This window comes from Echiichthys vipera, assembly GCF_963691815.1.
Source record: "Echiichthys vipera genome assembly, chromosome: 4".
Lineage (NCBI taxonomy): Eukaryota > Metazoa > Chordata > Actinopteri > Perciformes > Trachinidae > Echiichthys > Echiichthys vipera.
Window position 1 is genome coordinate 23,541,639 of NC_139829.1, and position 16,987 is coordinate 23,558,625.

Consider the following 16,987-nt stretch of genomic DNA (forward strand, 5'->3'; position numbering starts at 1 on the left):
AAAAAAGAATGCAGCAACTGCCCCTGTTGGTTTTGCTAAGCTAAGCTAACTGTCACCTGGCTGTAAATTCATATTTAACAGAAACATATGAGAGTGGTATCAGTGACTTCCCCAAAATGTCAAAGCTATACCTTTAATTATATAATTAATTTCAAGTCTTGGTTAATTTAATATCCCTATCGTGTCACTAAAAAGACATTTTCGTGGCACATTACAATCACTTCAAAATCTGCTCAGCTTTTTCACTGAGTGAGTGTCACCTATTTCTCCTAAAGAGAACTGATTCCCACTTTGTGTGATGCTTTGTAAAGATGGTGAGTAGAGCTTAGAAAGAAGCTGCTCTTAAGTGATGGACACTCAGACGCAGCAGCATCACAGTGGCTGAGCATCAACAACCAGAGACTGTCACTCTGGCAGTCTCTCACTTTCAGATGTATGTGCATGCACGCACAAATACAGTCGCTAGCCTAGACAGATTCAAGACACTGACAAGCACTAGCCACTGAATCAGAATACTAATAGAAAAAAAACCCAAGACTTAACAGTCACAGCACCAAAGAGCCAGTATCTTCTGTGGGATCCCTCCTAGGCTGATGTACTGTAGGCTACTCTGCCTGTCTGACTGACACACTCTCTGATTCTCCAGGCAGACAACAAACTGACGTCAATATGGTTTCTCTGTTCTGTCTCATGGTGGGTCTGTCTGCTGTGGACAAAAACAGCAGCGTCTCTCCGCACTGGCTGGGAACGAGCCTTTATCATCCATCTTCTACTGGTTCCCAATGTCGCTTCAATGACACCTTCCAGTATTCTCTGCCTACAATATATTGTGAAAACTTGAGGCACGTGTGTTCACCAATGAAGACACATGCATTGCATACAGTACACTTGAATACCGGCAAGACAGTGTAAACGCACACACAAACACACACAAACCCACACACACAAACCCACACACACACACACACACACACACACACACACACACACACACACACACACACACACACACACACACACACACACACACACACACACACACACAAACACACACACACACACACACACACACACACACACACACATACAATGTCTCGTTACAGAGTGGTTAGGCTAGCATGTGTTCTCTGTGCCTCGCTAGGCAGTCAGACTGCACTGATACAGATCTGGATTCACTTCACTGTCCACAAGGCAAACTAACATCCTACTAAACAGCTGTACAAATAAAACCAGTTAGTCGGATATAGTGAGACAGAAGAAAGACTATGAGGTAGTAAAAGGAGATGAGGACATAATCCAGGTGGAGAAAACAAGGGAAGAAAAGAACGATGGGAAACGAGATAAAGACGGGACAGAAATAGACAGAAAGATGAAGGGAGGAAGGGCAGAGAGCGGGAAAAACCAACAAAGGGGACAGGAGAGAAAACAATGAGAGTGAAGAAGAGACTGGATGAGACAGAGGGATATCTGTGGACACTCGGGTGATGACAGATACCGTTCTTATGTGGGTGTGGATCCTTTCATGGCCCTGCCAACTAAAGCAGACCACGGAGCAAAAACACAGGGGACAGAGTATTTATGTATGCCGTGTGTGTGTGTGTGTGTGTGTGTGTGTGTGTGTGTGTGTGTGTGTGTGTGTGTGTGTGTGTGTGTGTGTGTGTGTGTGTGGTAGTTTGATGAAGGGACTAAGGCAGTCTTGGCAAACTACCAATGATCAATGAACAAGTGAGTGAATGGTTAAATGATTTAACTCACTCATGAGTCATTTGCATGTAGCGTAGTTACATGGACATATGTCTGTTAATATCAAATGATCGCAAACAAATTCACAAAAAAATCTGCCTTTATCAAAATGTTTCTCTATATGCAAATCATCCTCACTCATATTTTGCTGCAAGCTTCAAGCAAGCTACGTAAAGTAGGACAGGTATTGTGCGCAATCACCGGCTGTTAGTGGTCCCATCCCATTACATGGCCAAACGCCTACAGCAGCAGAAAGGAAGCACAGCAACTTACAGTAATTCTGCATGTTGAATTGCCTCTCCAAACAAAACTATTTGTGAGTGCAAAAAACAAAGAAAAGTTTGCATGTCAGTAGAAAGTAGGGTTGGCTTTCTCATGAAGAGTAGCGAAGGGGATCGACAAAAACAAAGATAGTAGGAAAAAACAATATCTCAATCAAACAGGAGTTTTTCTTTGTAAAGAGCTGCCAACCTAGAGAAATGGGGCTCATGCGTCAAAGCAGGTTCAATTCCACCTTACGGGTGACAGGCCTGCCTGATGCTATACCCTTGGCTCCCCCGCTCACCTCACCTAATAACACATACGCACACACATAAGCACACACAGGCACCAAACCCATGCAGACAACAAGAGCTAGTTAAAGCCAAAAAGAGAAGAAAAGGCAGAGTATGCAAGGAGAAAGTGGGACGTTAGCAAAATAAAAGAAACCAGAATTGGGTGAAAGTTAAAAAAAAAGTGTGGTAAGGCGGAGAGCACATAAGCAATTTGGTAGCGCGAGTGGGGAGTTTAAAGGGAACATCGACAGGAGAGGCAGTGGGTAAAGACCCAGCGCCGCTCAAAGGCTGCTCCACCCTCGCTCCTCTCCTCTCCTCTCCCAAATGTTGACAGTACAAGTGCAAAACAGGCTTTGAAGTGTGCTCTGCTGAAGGGGCGCCGTGTACCATGCTTCGTTTAACGGTGTTACCCACAAAGCATCCCGGGACCTGCTCCTCTCTCCCTTTCTCTGTCTCTCATTCTCTCTCTCTCTCTCTCCCTCTCACATTGAACCTTTGACAGTGTTTTGATGATGCCAGTGTGGGCAGACAGACAAGGCGAAAGCAAGGTGGGTGACAGGGAGCAAAAAAAAGGCAAATACGCGAGGAAATAAATTAAGTCAAGAAAGGCAAGGGAGAAAACATTTTAATGATACTATGTTATTCTGTTTTCCAGTCCTTTCCACAGAGCACTAGACTCAGCGTGTTTCATCTCATGAGACGCCTAATGGAGCATAAGGGTTATTAAGTGTTTCCACAGAAAGACTACTGGGTGTCTGTAGATCTGCAGATCGGAGGATTCAGCACTCATGTCTATTGCTGGGAGAAATAAAGGCATGTCAAGGTGACATCAAAATTTTTACACAGAAAGGAAAGTTTCGGCCTAATAGCTGCTGTGGCACGACACATACTGAATAGTGACTAATTGGCCTCTTGCAGTGAAACGTTTAAATTTGTCACCAAAGTGGGAAAGGACAAAGCGAAGGAGAGAAGGACCTCTGGTTGATGTAAGTGATGGCATCTGGCAGTGTTTCAACTTTTTAACTATCCTGCTGTTGACCCCCGTAAGTCCAATGAGGTTTCATCCGCAACATAAATGTTGTCTAAAAATATTAACCCGACTCCCCACCGCTCATTAGGCGCTAAATTGGAATTCATACTTATTTTTGTACTGGGGGTTTGATCCAGCTCCTTTACACCATAAAGGGCCACTTGGCATGCTAATTGCCTTGGCCCTACTTACGCACTCCCGAGCTCACATGGCTAATGGTGTCATAAAACATACTAGTGCACTGACACCTCCCAAACGCCAGGTAGGGAATACTTAGCACTATAAAGGTGCTCAGTTTGGCCTCGTTTAAGAGGACATGAAGGGTTCCCTGATAATGACCATAACGATAGCTTAGGCTGGTAAAGGATCCGAACCAGATACAGGAAACTGTAACCCAGAGAGGGACAGTGACTCTTTCACGCACACATGCACTACATAACATGCCAGCCTTTAACACTGCTGCTCACAGAGGGACATAATGATTTAAGTAAACTGTTCAGGTGGTAAAAAGGTAACTCTGCCTGTTCAGCTTCCATGCACTGGGGATTTTGTTTTAAAGGGTGTTTGACAGTGTTGTTAGGGGCCCAGTGTCATTGATTTAAAGAGCGTGGTTTTAAAGTTCCTCCTGTTAACTGTACAACCGATCAGAAACGAGTGCAAAGTTTCTTTTACGTACTTTTATGTAGGATACACTATAAAGTTCTAGAAAGCTGAGGAAACTATGAGTCCTAAAGCTGTTCCACAGCTACTGTGTTGCTGTACAGTGACAACCGTTAGGATGGACTGTAGCCCAGCATGGATGCCTTTTGTATATAAAGTCATTAGTACCTCATTGGTTCTCGCTGCACTGAAGCACCTCTAAATGATGCGGAACGCTGCACTGAAACACCCCGAACCCAATTCACATGCACTACTGCTGGGAGAGTGTGTGTGTGTCTATGTGTGATTATGTATGAGTTAGGTCAAGCCGGGGCCCTGAAATAGCACTTCATTAGTCATCCAGGGTATCAGTCATAGTGGGCTGATGCACAAATGCCAGTGGGTGCTATGGACACGTGCCCATGAGGGGACGCTCCATTTGGACCCCAGCAGCTCTCTGCATCATCTGAGAGCCTAAAGGGCTTGATCCCCACAGATGGCTTTGACCCAGTAAGGTGGGGGCAGGCAATGAGGTGAGCCCACCACCGCAGGCAGCTGTGGGACGCACCGCGGAGCAGAACGTTCTGGTCTGTTTTTAGCCAACGACCGCAGAGTATCTTCACACAAAATTAACCTTTGAAGTCAGTGAGAAAGTGATCAGCGTGGGTCACAGTTCTTTATCAGCTGACTGAGCAGGGAATCTAAATGTCATTGATCTTATTTCATTGATTCAAACAAGACTACCGAGCCCTTAATAATCAAACTAGTCATCTCCAACAATCAATCAACTCTACTTGTTCTTTCTGTCCTACTTCCTCCTCCTGTTTCTCTATTTCCATCCTCATCTTTTCTCCCCTGAAATCTATTCTTACCCTTCTCCCTTGGTCTTTCACCCTCATTACTCGGTAAGCCTCCAAACTGCCAGTGAAACCTGGCAACAATTGCCATTCTGACAGCTGTAGCAATAACCGTAGCACTTACAGTATTACTTATACAGTAGGCACAACTCCAGCAGCACGGGCACCAGACCAGAGCAGCATGTCCGCCCCCACCTTCCCTAGCCAGCAGGCCCTCATTAGGTGCCTTGTAAAGGCCTCATACCTGCCGGGCCCGGGCCCCTTCACTGCTCCACTCCTCCAGGCTCCAGGTGTGTAAGGTGGCTGCACTTCACCAGAGGGGACAGCTTGGGCTCATTTAAGCTGATGTCTACCTGCCTTGTGCTTACTGCTGCAGCAGGACCCAGTAAACTATGAAACTGTAAAACGGCACAGGGGCAGAGAGAGGGAGAACACAGGGGGTTGGAAGGGGTGTGTAGGGGAGCAAGGATTATGACCCTGTAAAGATGAAAGAGGTTGCGGGCAACAAGCGATCAAAGAGGAAGTGTGTCAACGCTGATGTGGCAGGCGATTGGTCGTATCAGAGGCCCCGGTTTCAGCCTGTGTTTAAGTGTGTTTATGTGTGCGTTCATGTGCGTGTGTATTGAACTCAGCACAGCAGGGCTTAACGGCCACAGCGGACACCATCGGTGCTGGATAACACAACGACTTTCACAAGCTGCTGCTTAATTGCAGTTTAAACTGCACTTTGTCCTGAGCAGCACAGCACGTCACTGTTACACACACGAACCTACACACCTATATTTTACCTAACGAAGCATCTGTAGTCTTCAGCCACAAAGTTAATCTGATCTCACGGTTAATGTAGAAGCAGAACCGCATGGGGCTGGTTAACTGTTGGTTTACACTCTGTTCCAATTACTAGCATAGATGGGAAACAACAGCTTACTGTAATTGTGTGTGAGTGTATGTGTATGGAGTCAATCAACCTAGTTATATGCTGGGCACTAAACTCACTTAACCTCGTTATCTTATTACACAGCTCCAGTTATGTATGTGGAAATAGAATTAGACTGGGAAGCTATTAATAGGAAAACACAGGGACGACTTTGAAAACGATGTTATGTATAAAGATGTCTGCATGGTTAAAACAACGGATAGTAAGGAACAAAAGGCTGAGTGTAGTAAAAAGAAAGAAAAAAAAGACAGAGTTAGAGACAAAGGAGATAATAAAAGGATCCCTCACCCACGCCTATGTCTGGAACTGACTGATGTGTTGTCAAAAACATATAAAAGATGAAGCAGAGATAAAAGTGGAAAGTTCACCCACCACTTGTACATCTGAGGGCACTCTGGATAGAAAGTCTAGCAGCTCGTTGTTATCAATGGTGTAAGGGTCTCGCAGCTTCTTGGTGAATTTATTCACCCCTGTAGAGAGAGAAAAATGGTGGTCGGGCAGGTAGGGAAGAGTCAGTAAAGAGAGCTTGACATGAGCACATACTGAATGTTGCTTTTTAAAGTATCCATGGATGATTTATTTGAAAAATATGCATTACATTCTCTGATTGTTTTTGTTTTTTTACCCAATACAATTGATGAAAAGTAGCCTGTGACACAAAAAAATGCATTGCTCTGCCAAATATTTACAACCTTTACCTTCTAAATTTATTTACTTACACATTAATTACTTACACTTTCAGTACATGAAACCAGACAATACACATTTAGATTAGCTCACCCCAGGCTAACACAATATATCGTAGAGGGATGAAGTAGATGATAGTGGTGGCCGCTCCAAAAGCCACGATGGCCAGCCAGCTTAAGAAAGGCACAGTCCAGTTAAATGTGCTGAAAAGAGAGGAACAGACATAAAAATTAGGAGATTAGGAGCAAAGCAAAGCTCAGTCCAGCCAGTCATGCGCGAAAGAGTAGAGAAGGGAGTCAGGGAGGGCATTTAAATTATTTTCAATCCAAACAAGCTGATCTGGATGCCCCTGCACTACAAATTCATCACACTTACTGGAACTGTGGGGAAGGAAATAACTTCACCCCTAAGTCTTACAGGTCAGCATTGAATGGTGAAAATGGACTATGACTCAATAAAATTCACACTATCAAATCAGTAAAATACGATCAACTTTATAGGAACACAGATCACAAATATGTCGGCTAGATTTAAAATGTTTTTGCCTTTAACCAAAGAATGAACCTTTAACCTGACTCTTTTTTTTATTCCAGCTTTTAATCAGCACTGAATTCACAGCCTTCCCTTTTCTTTGTATGTATCTATGCAAAAGTGAAGGCGCCTGTGTATACAGGAATGTACAGTCAATAAATGGTTTTGTGTATCTGTGTGCATGTGAAGCGATGTGTTTAATCTACTATGTACAAGATTCAGTTAAGTCATGCAGGGTTAAGGGAGATGTGATTGACATAAAGACAGACAGCCTGTGTGTTTAGGTGTCACGCTGGCAGTGTTTCCTGAGAGGAGCACTGAGTTATACTCCCTTAGGTTGGCATGGGAAACCGGGGCAACCTGGCAATGCTGGGGAAAAAAAAAACTGGGAACACTGGGACGTGCGGAGCAGAGCAGAGTGGGCCCAATGCCGAGGAGCGGGCTTACGACTCACTTCTTTATCCTCTCGCCATAGGAGGCCACTTCATCCAGTGCATTCTGCACACTGATGCACACGTCCTGAATGGCATAAAGCTTGTTCATGAAGCCTTTTCTCTCCGAGTCCTGCAAGAGGACAGATAGAGATGTAGGCAAGAGAGAAAGAAAGCGAGGAGCAAGGGAGGAAGAAATGGAGGGAGACAGTGAAGAGAGGGGAGGAAAGAGAAGAGAGAGGCTGGGCACAGGCATCTTTGTGAAAACAATACATTTTAAATAGCGTCAAAGATTTGGGATGGGGAGCCAAATCACTGGATATCCTGCATGAACTGACGGAGTGCTTCCATTCCAGGCAGTAATAGAGATATAAAGTCGGCAGAACAAATCAAAATGCTCACACAGGAAAATTTGAATATGTGAATAGAGAGGCAGAATTAAACTGAGAGACGAATGGATACATCAATCTTCGGGCTCTCTTTCTCTCTCTCTCTCTCTACTGCTACTGCCAAGACAGCTAGGAAGACCAGGCAGAGCCCTCTTTTGTTCTGCTGGCTGGCACACTGTGATGATGTCATCAGCCGTGACATCATTATCATCCTTATTAAACGTCGTCATCCACCATGAAGAACTCTTCCTTTTCAACTTTTGATGGTTGGGTGGGGAAATAAACCACAAAATAAGCCGGCAATCTGAAATCTACAATCCCCCTTCCAACTGAAACAAAGTGAAGAATAGAAGAAGTCATGCAACAGTCAACAAGCTACTTGCTGACTGACTGACAGGCAGGGACGGGATGGAACTGGACAGAATGAGGTGACAGAGAGTGATCGAGAGCCCTTTGCCGGGTGGGGACATCAACACGCAGACTGGTTGTGGCTGGATGTGATTGGTGTGCATGCTTGGGATACAAAAGGGGGGCATGACAAGAAGAGGACTATTTATTATCAGAAGAAAGTTAAAAGTGGTAATTTTACAATATAGCTATCAGATTTTCAACATAAGATCATTCAGTTCCTGTTGTTCTTTGAGGGGTTGCCGGTATTTTCTCTTTTACCCTACTGTTGTAATTATTTGTTAATCAAATGAAACCTGAAAAAATAATAAATACTACTGATAATAAATAATAAACAGAAAAAACTGAATTAAAGAAAGAAACATTCAAAGTTTAGATAATTAATAATCTAGGTTTCATAAAGCTGGGAAATACGGATGCTACACAGCTGTTTGAAGAACTGAAGTTAAATGCAGAATGGACAAAAAAAGATGAAGCTTTGTAAGAAAAGTTAAGGATAAACCAAAAGATTATGGTACAACCCTACATGGCCACTGAACATCTCTCTTTTGTTAGAGAAACAGTATGTGTAGCAATGGCTGTGTTATTGATGGAGATGGATGGACATTTTTAGATTAGAGAAGTCAAAATCAGAGTAATCCTTTTTATACCAAAATAAGACAGTAAAGCAGTCTAAGACACAAAACCTCCAGGACCCCAGAGGCCTTGACCACATTTTGATCCATGAGGCCAGCCCCCCCCCCCAACCCCACCTCACCACAACCCTCCCACTGAGACCCAAAACACCCAAGCACCCCCCATTGCCCCAAATCCCACCCTCTTCTTTTTACTCTCCATCCAGGATCAGATAATGCGAAAAATGAACCATGGAGCAGTCAGGGAGACCACATGGCCTCCCCAGCAAAACCACACAAGACAAATAGATATAATTAGACAGCGTCCCTGGGTTATTTTTCTTCGCAAATATTTTACAAGACTCCCTTTCTTTCTTCCTCTCTTTCCTCCTCTTCTCAGTCCTTTCCTCAGAGTCCATCTGTTTTCCATTGCTCACTCAAACAAATCTCAGAACGCAGGGTCTATTGTGCTGAGCTGGGTTAGGCTGAGCCGGGCCGGGCTGGGCCGGGTCAGGCCGTTTTTATTTTCGGGAGTGTTTGAGAGCTAGGGGAGTGGTGTGAGAGAGCGGGCGGGGGTGGAGAGGATAGGTCAGAGGTCATCACCATATAAACCATTGCCACATGCCCCTCGGACTGCGGTCTGACTCGTATTTCCTGTCTTCAAACACGGCTTGGGGAGGCGGGAGGTAGCAATAACACAGAGGGCCACGGAGAACCTTGTTTTCCCAGCTTCCCCGCACACTGCGCACATATGGAGCCAGGCAACCTGTTCTTATAATGGAACCTAATATGCACACACACACACACACACACACGCAAACACACACACACACACACACACATACACACACACCCTACAGCTATTAGATAAGGTTGATCTGCACACCTGGTCTTGCTGTGTGACTCTACAAACGATATTATATCCTGATAGACTATACGACGAGGGCCCTTGACTTCTAAAAGCAGCTTTTTTCTCTACTGAGCAAGTTTGTTTTAGATTGCAATGGCAGAGAGGGAATTGATACAGAAAGACATGAGACATGACATTCACACATCAAAGTAAAGGTTAAAAGAAACTAAGATGTTTTCCAAAAAACTGTGAAATATTTGAATGAGTGAGGTGATCTCTCTAAGACCCACATCATTAAGAGCTGATCCATCACTGGTGTAATACGTCAAATAAAGGATTTGTGCTTTGTGGTTTCATGAGGAATGCGTGTGCATGTGTGTCAACCATGGTTTTCCAGTCCCGACTAGCTTCTACTGTCACTCAGGAGGATGAGCAGGCTCTATGCAGGATACTCCGGGCAAGTATTCCCATTTGTCTCTTCCTGTGTCTGTCAGGAAGACTAAGTGGGCTTGTTTGGAGACCTGAAGGCACGGCTAATAAAATTAAATCTGCAAGGCCTCTCGCTTTGACTTGGCTACAGTTGCAAGTCATGTTAATGCTCAAAGTATGCAACAAATCCCAGCACCTCTGACAACATTGTTCTGAAGGATGATGCCACATGGCTTGAATCATTTAGACAGATTGTGTAATAAACCTGCCTAATGAGGTTAGCATCATGCATTTGAATAGACTGCAACTGTAGGTTAATCTACATGTGTTGCGCTGACATGTTACAGTAACTTTCAGTTCAGTTCCTGTACTACAAATCGTAATTGCAGTCAGCTGACAGAACATTCATTATTGACTGTAAAACAGGTCGGAATCTATGTAGATATGATATGTAAACTTTTCTGTCAGGTACACATATCATGTTTGCCTGTAAATAAGGTAGAGTGTATGTGCAATGTCAATAACTGCACTTACAAAGTAAAGCAAATCTGACACTGAGATTAATCCTGAGAGGTCTACGTCTTGCTTTCTGCCAAAACTACATTAGATACATTTGATATAAACCAAATGATTTTTACAAAGAATGCAAAATGATTGCATATACATTAGAGAACAGTTACATTAAATTAAAACTAAATATATGCAAGAATATCAAAACACTGAATATAATTTAGCATCCCCAGTCGTGGGGTGACAAAATATATAAGAAGAGAGAATACATACCGCTTTAATTAAATTCTAAATGCCCATGACTATCAGTACTCTGCTGATTTTCGAATTCAAAACATCAGCAATTTGTGTCTCCAATAAGTATACTGTGTTTATGAGTGTTTATAGAATATTAATGCAATAACTTTAACTGCAATTTCCCAGCTTGGGATTAATAAAGTATTCATATTCTATTCTATTCTAATACAAAGGAATATTCAGACCTTTACACACCTTTGTCTATTCCTGTGTGGTGTAAAATATCTCATCATTAGCATAGCATTAGTTTTTTTATTCAACTGTATGGCAAAGGCTCAGGGCCAATCGCCACCCACAATGTGATATGAGTCCAGGGTTAGTTATAAAAAGTTAGAAAAACCGCAAAGAAAAAAGATGTTTATCCCATCCTATGAATGAAATGCAATGTGCAGAAGTCTTTGACGTCAATTAACTTTAATCAGGCTCATAGCATAAATATTTATTGAGTTGGTGTCCTTTGTTTGCAGAGAGTTGTTTTTAATTGCATGCCTGCTGTTTAAAGAGTATAAATGCATCTTTTGTGGTTATGTCCAAAGCTTGCATCATTGTTTGGATATGTGGAGTTTGATATGAAATATCAGCAAAGCACCCATCAGTTCAGCATTGAGCCAGCCTGTGTACATGTGTGGAGCGCAGGCAGGAAGGCTCGTTAATGTGATGCGAGCTGTTTGCATGAATTAAGGAGAAACAACCCTCAGTGACACCAGAGAGAGCCCAGGGACACATACTCTCTCACACACACATGCATAGAAACAGCCAAGTCAGGCTAACCACATTGCACTTGCTGGTAAATTGTGGTAAACAAATGTGGTAAACTCCTTGAAACACTTAATTAAATATTTAACAAAGGAAAGATGCACAATGCCTCTGTGTACTCGACTGCTCCATTTCTCTTTCATAGAGACAGCATCATGCCACAGTACATCTATATGCAAAAGTGCGAAGTGAGCAGTTGTAAACTTTGCAAAGACAGTTTGTTCTTCACTGACCCAAGGCCTAGAGCTAAACAAGAGAGGGGTCACTGAGGACTAAGTCTATTACGATGGACTCAAATATCTGTCCTATATCTACTGGGTGGAAACAGAGAGCCATTTGAGACTGTTTTAACCTCCCATCACACTGTTCTCCCTGCTGGGTTATGCTGTAAAAATGATAAACCTATAGTTACCATTATAATGCAGCACAATGCAGCACAATACATCCCGTCACACCACGAAATGAGTCTGAACCACAAGTGACTGCTGCTTATTGCTGCTGTGCTAAAATTGCACCTGTTTTTCTTTGTTTTTCTTCTTGCCTCTCTCACTCTGGCAGCATAGTAAAAATTGAAATGTCAAATAAAACGTGACAGGATGCTAATATGTGGCTCCCAGAGGGCATCTGAAAGCGTTCTTGTTGATTTTGTAACTGCAGAGGGAGGCAGCATCCCTCCCATTTCCACCCCAGGAAAAAAAAAACATTGAAAAGTTGAACAAGTTGAGGAATGCTTTAGGGGCAACACAAATTCAATTTCGAAAGCCTGTGCAAGAATTAGGAATAACAGAATAATAAATAGCGCATACAATTAGCATCCAATGTATACTTAAAGCTTGATGTGTTGCGATCCCGTTGAAAAATCCAATATAGATAAATAACGATTTTGTACCCATAAAGGTGATATGTGGCTCTGCTGCTCAATTGGTGACTTACTGATAAGTCATCAATTTAGCGATACTAAGATAATTTAGTGATTGATGAAAAAGCAGCACTGTTCACTAGTAGGAGAGGAGCCTTTAATTTGGTCATTAGCATTCACTGGTGGAAATTAGCAGTATTTTGTTTGGCTCTATACATAAGTAACAATTCTGAGTCTAAACAGTTAAATGTCTCTAAAATAAAGCAAGTACGAGTATGTATAGTAGGTATATGAAAAAATGCTCCAAAAAGGTTGTATTAGTTTATTTATATTTATGATTAAATATACTGTACAATCCACAAGACCAATTTGCTTTGCATATTATTATGTTTCATTTAATTTCAAGTAATATTTTTTTCCCAGAAAGAGTAAATAATACTTTACGATGGACATTTCTATCTCTAATGTTGATCAGTTAAATAGTTCAGCTTCTAAAACAGAGGCATGTTGGACAATAGCTGCCCTTAAAAATTAAAACTAATATGTTTCATCTGTGTTTATTACCAACTCCACTGGGGAGCAATGAGTCTCAGATTTTACCCACTGGGAGTAAAGAGAGGCCCCTAAGTGGGGAAAAAACAAACTCAGGAACCCAGGGGCCTATAGAAGAACATCTCCTCTCTGTCAGGAAATGACAACAAGACGAAGCAAAAGGCCATGCAACCGGCCTCACATGCCACCATGCAACCTGGCACCTCGCCCGCACCACATGAAAGAGGCAGATGTTCCCCTTTTTTTTAAGCAGCGGTTTTAATAAATAATTTATCTCATACAACAACTAATCCATGTGTGAATGAGGGGAATACATCTCTATTTCCCTCCCTCTCTTTTTATCATAAACACATAAATATCTGTTTAACTAGGTGTTGAGATGAGCTGCACGTCCTCCTGGCCCTCATCAAGCGGCTCGTACACACAAAGGCCACGTTAAGATGTGATGGGAGCGTCCCGCTCCCCTAGGCACAAGGATGAATGTGAGGCGAGTGTGTATATGTGTACTGTATGTCTTTGTGAATAGGATGCACACATAGTTTTCTATGAATAGAATATCTGTGTGGATGGAGGATTGCTCCCACAAAGTCAAACTCCAGTTTAGACTGTCAGCTGAAGGTGGATGAGGCAGACACAATGCTCTCTAGTACTAATTAGTCTATTCACCCAGCCTAGTCCCACAGCGAGGATAAATATACGCATATGTAAAAGAGAGGGATAGAGAGAAAGAGGGAATAAAGTAGTGATGGTGGTAGCGATGGTGACTTATTTTCAGTTTGACCTCTGCTTCCTATCCTAAAGAGAACACTTTCTGGTGTTGTGAGTGTGTGTGTTTGTGTGTGTGTGTGTGTCTGATGAGTCTGGGTGGCAGGAGGTTGTTTGCCACTGATCATCTTTACCCATCTCCTCCTGGGGCCTCTCATCACCTCCACCACACCAGCCACTCCATCAGACTCAAGGACGGGCACACACACACACACACACACACACACACACACACACACACACACACACACACACACACACACACACACACACACACACACACACACAAACACACACACATAAATGACTACCACCCCACAACTTCTGCACTCCCCCTTTTCGCCTCCTGCTGAACACCACCCGACCCCCGCCCAACCTGCACCCCCAGTCTGCCCAATTCTCCCTCACTTTGCCTCACCTCTGCTCCCCTGCTCCTGCACTCTCCTTCCCCTGTCCTTCCCAGGATCCAGCCTGGCAGTGTGTGATGAATGGGACAACATTACTCTTGTCCTCTGTTGGCCTGGTTTAGCTGCTCCAGTCCATCTCTCCCCATCTGTCTGTCTGTCAGTCAGTCTGTCTATCAGTTTGTCTGTCTCAGTCTCTCTGTTAAAAAATATGCTTCTGCAGTCTCAATTCTTGATTAATTTGTTTTGACCATACCCCAAGATGAAAGTACAAATGGGCCTTTACATCTTTTAATTAGGTACAGAAATTACCTTGGTTAGTTTAGAAAGGAAATTTACCTTTAAGACTCTTTTTTTTTATTCTACAAGGTGAAGTATGTATCCACAAGAGTCTATTCTAACGACCTTATTACGATTTTTAACATTTTTTAACACAACATTTTTCAACACTTGGTCAGGTATAATCCCATTTGATTCATCACCTAGGTCTGAAAAGCTCTTGCTAACTTTAGCGTACATTTTATTCCATATTTATGTTCAGAGAGACAGAGGCAATAGAAACAGCTGTAACATCCACTGTTTTAAACTTTGTTTTGGAAGAAAAAAAAACAGAGCGTGAGTGCATCGCTATGAAGTGAAAGGATCACATCTTCAAAAAAGTAAATAAAATATGCATCCTCTCTGTGCTCATTACAGATTTATGACTCTTGTTAAAAGAAAAGGTGGCGGCTGCCTCCTCACACTTTCAAATTCAGACGACACTGCTGTCAAGTGTTGTGCTCCATATTCTGTCCAATGAGAGACCGGGAGGTGTTTGCCATCTTCAACATCGCATTTGTTGAGTCTCGAAGAGAGTTACTTTGGGTGAATGAGAGCACACAAGAACTCCTCACCTACAGTGCAACGAGTGCTCGTTGTAATCCTTTGATGCATAGTTCATCAGTCAAAAAGTTAAGTTGGTTCAGCCGCTTGTGTGTATGAGATTCAGAACAATTGGGGTAGTAGACTTTCTATTAGGCATAATGAGCACTGGGATTTGTTCCAGCAATATAAAATAGTTTTGCTGTTTCTGTAGAAACTTTTACGAAAAAGCACTCACAACTGCATTGTACGCACACACATAAAATATACACAAATATACACACTCGTGGCTCTGAAACTCATTAGAAATTAGTTTTTTTCCATGCTTATTATCAGTGAGGGTCATAAGGTGTGAAAACAGTCATTTGTGAGCGAATGCAATTAGTGCTTTTGAAAACAGAAAAAAAGGAATCTAGAAGGTCTATTTTTTTGAGGAACAAAATAAACAAATACACTACACCACAACGTTAGGGGTATTTTATTCCCTAATGGCCTCTCTCATGGCACAGATTATAACCCAAACAGGTGAAAACACACTTGAGTCACTCTCAATGTCACCCTTTAGTACCCCAGAGCCAAAAGTCCCAACAGCACAACATAGTTAACACACCGTTGCACCTCAATACAGCTATCACCTTGCAGTATAACAGGTCTACAGTGCTATGGGGAAGTCACACAAAAAGACGAGAGCAGCCTTCCATGCTGGAGCCCCATTAGTTCTCCCATCACCTTAGAGAGCAGGCAGGCGGAGGCCTCGAGGAAGGGTTGGATTGCGGGCGGACGTGCAGTGGGTGGGTGTTGATTGAGACGCGGACAGGGGACAAGTACTGTACACAAACCCCAACAGGACGGCAGACAGAGGCCATCGGACAGACGATGAGCTAAATAGGAAACCGGAAAACAGCGACACACACCATCGGGAGTCAGTGCCAGAGCCACACGCATGCCCACTTACCACCATCGCCCGTATCCACTCAAAGTGCCAGGAAGCCAACATATCCTCGAGGATATGGTTTTTATCACGGCTGTCCTCCCAGGGGCCTGGTTTAGGGTCCTTGTGGATAGATTACAGTGAAATTTTCTCTTTACAACCCAGAGAAATGAAGGTGAAAGGGTTAAAGAAAAAAATGTGGAAGTTTTACAACTGAGTCTTTAAGTTGATGTTTTGGCCAATATAACTAGGCTGGAGCCTGTTCTCACAAAATGTACTGCAGTGCACTGCATCGAGGACAGCTTTAGAATGCAGTGCAGATGGGAATCATAATGGATTTTTTCAGTACTCACCTTTGTATACACCTCACAATTTTGAGAGTTGGGTTAAAACTGGACTGATTTGAGGTCCATTGGACTTACACTGTATCCTGTTCAACCATAGGTATAGTGTCCAAAACTACAGAAAATGACCCACAGTGCAAAAACAACAACATTTCATTTAAATAACAAAAGCCAGAGTAAAAGTAAAAGTGTTAAAAGGATGGCAGAGAGTAGGAGATTGAAGGAGAAATGAGAGAAAGCAAAAGACAAAGCAAGAGATATGTATCGGGGGATATGTAGAGATAGTGAGAGATGCTCCACCTGATGTATGTGTGTGACAAAGAGGAAAAACAAACAAACAATGCAGTGTATTTTGCATAGAAAGACAATACCCCTCCATGTCACTTTCACCCTCCTTGTTGTTTTTATTCCTCTCTATTAGCAAAACATGATTAAAATGCAGTTCCTACCAGCATCTCTGCTGAACGACGGGGGAAAAAAACTGTGAGATGGGGGAGAAAAAGGAAGCAGAAAAGTCAAAAGCATCTTTTACAGCGTGACGCTTTTCATCCTTCACAGGCGTTGAGAAGAAAAGCACACAGACATTCAAACTTTTTTCTCTCCCCCCCA

At 42.9% G+C, this 16,987-nt stretch overlaps 1 protein-coding gene across 2 annotated transcripts in view; it reads right to left on the reverse strand.

Moving 5' to 3' along the window:
* mctp1a (multiple C2 domains, transmembrane 1a) overlaps nucleotides 1-16,987 on the reverse strand; it is a gene marked incomplete at both ends in the record, with an annotated part of 132,807 nt that overhangs the window by 1,587 nt on the left and 114,233 nt on the right. For both annotated transcript variants that reach the window (XM_083913066.1, XM_083913065.1), the window contains 3 exons: nucleotides 6,133-6,230; nucleotides 6,541-6,650; nucleotides 7,433-7,542. In XM_083913066.1, the coding sequence (XP_083769192.1) occupies nucleotides 6,133-6,230; nucleotides 6,541-6,650; nucleotides 7,433-7,542 (318 nt within the window). The remainder of the gene's footprint in view (nucleotides 1-6,132; nucleotides 6,231-6,540; nucleotides 6,651-7,432; nucleotides 7,543-16,987) is intronic.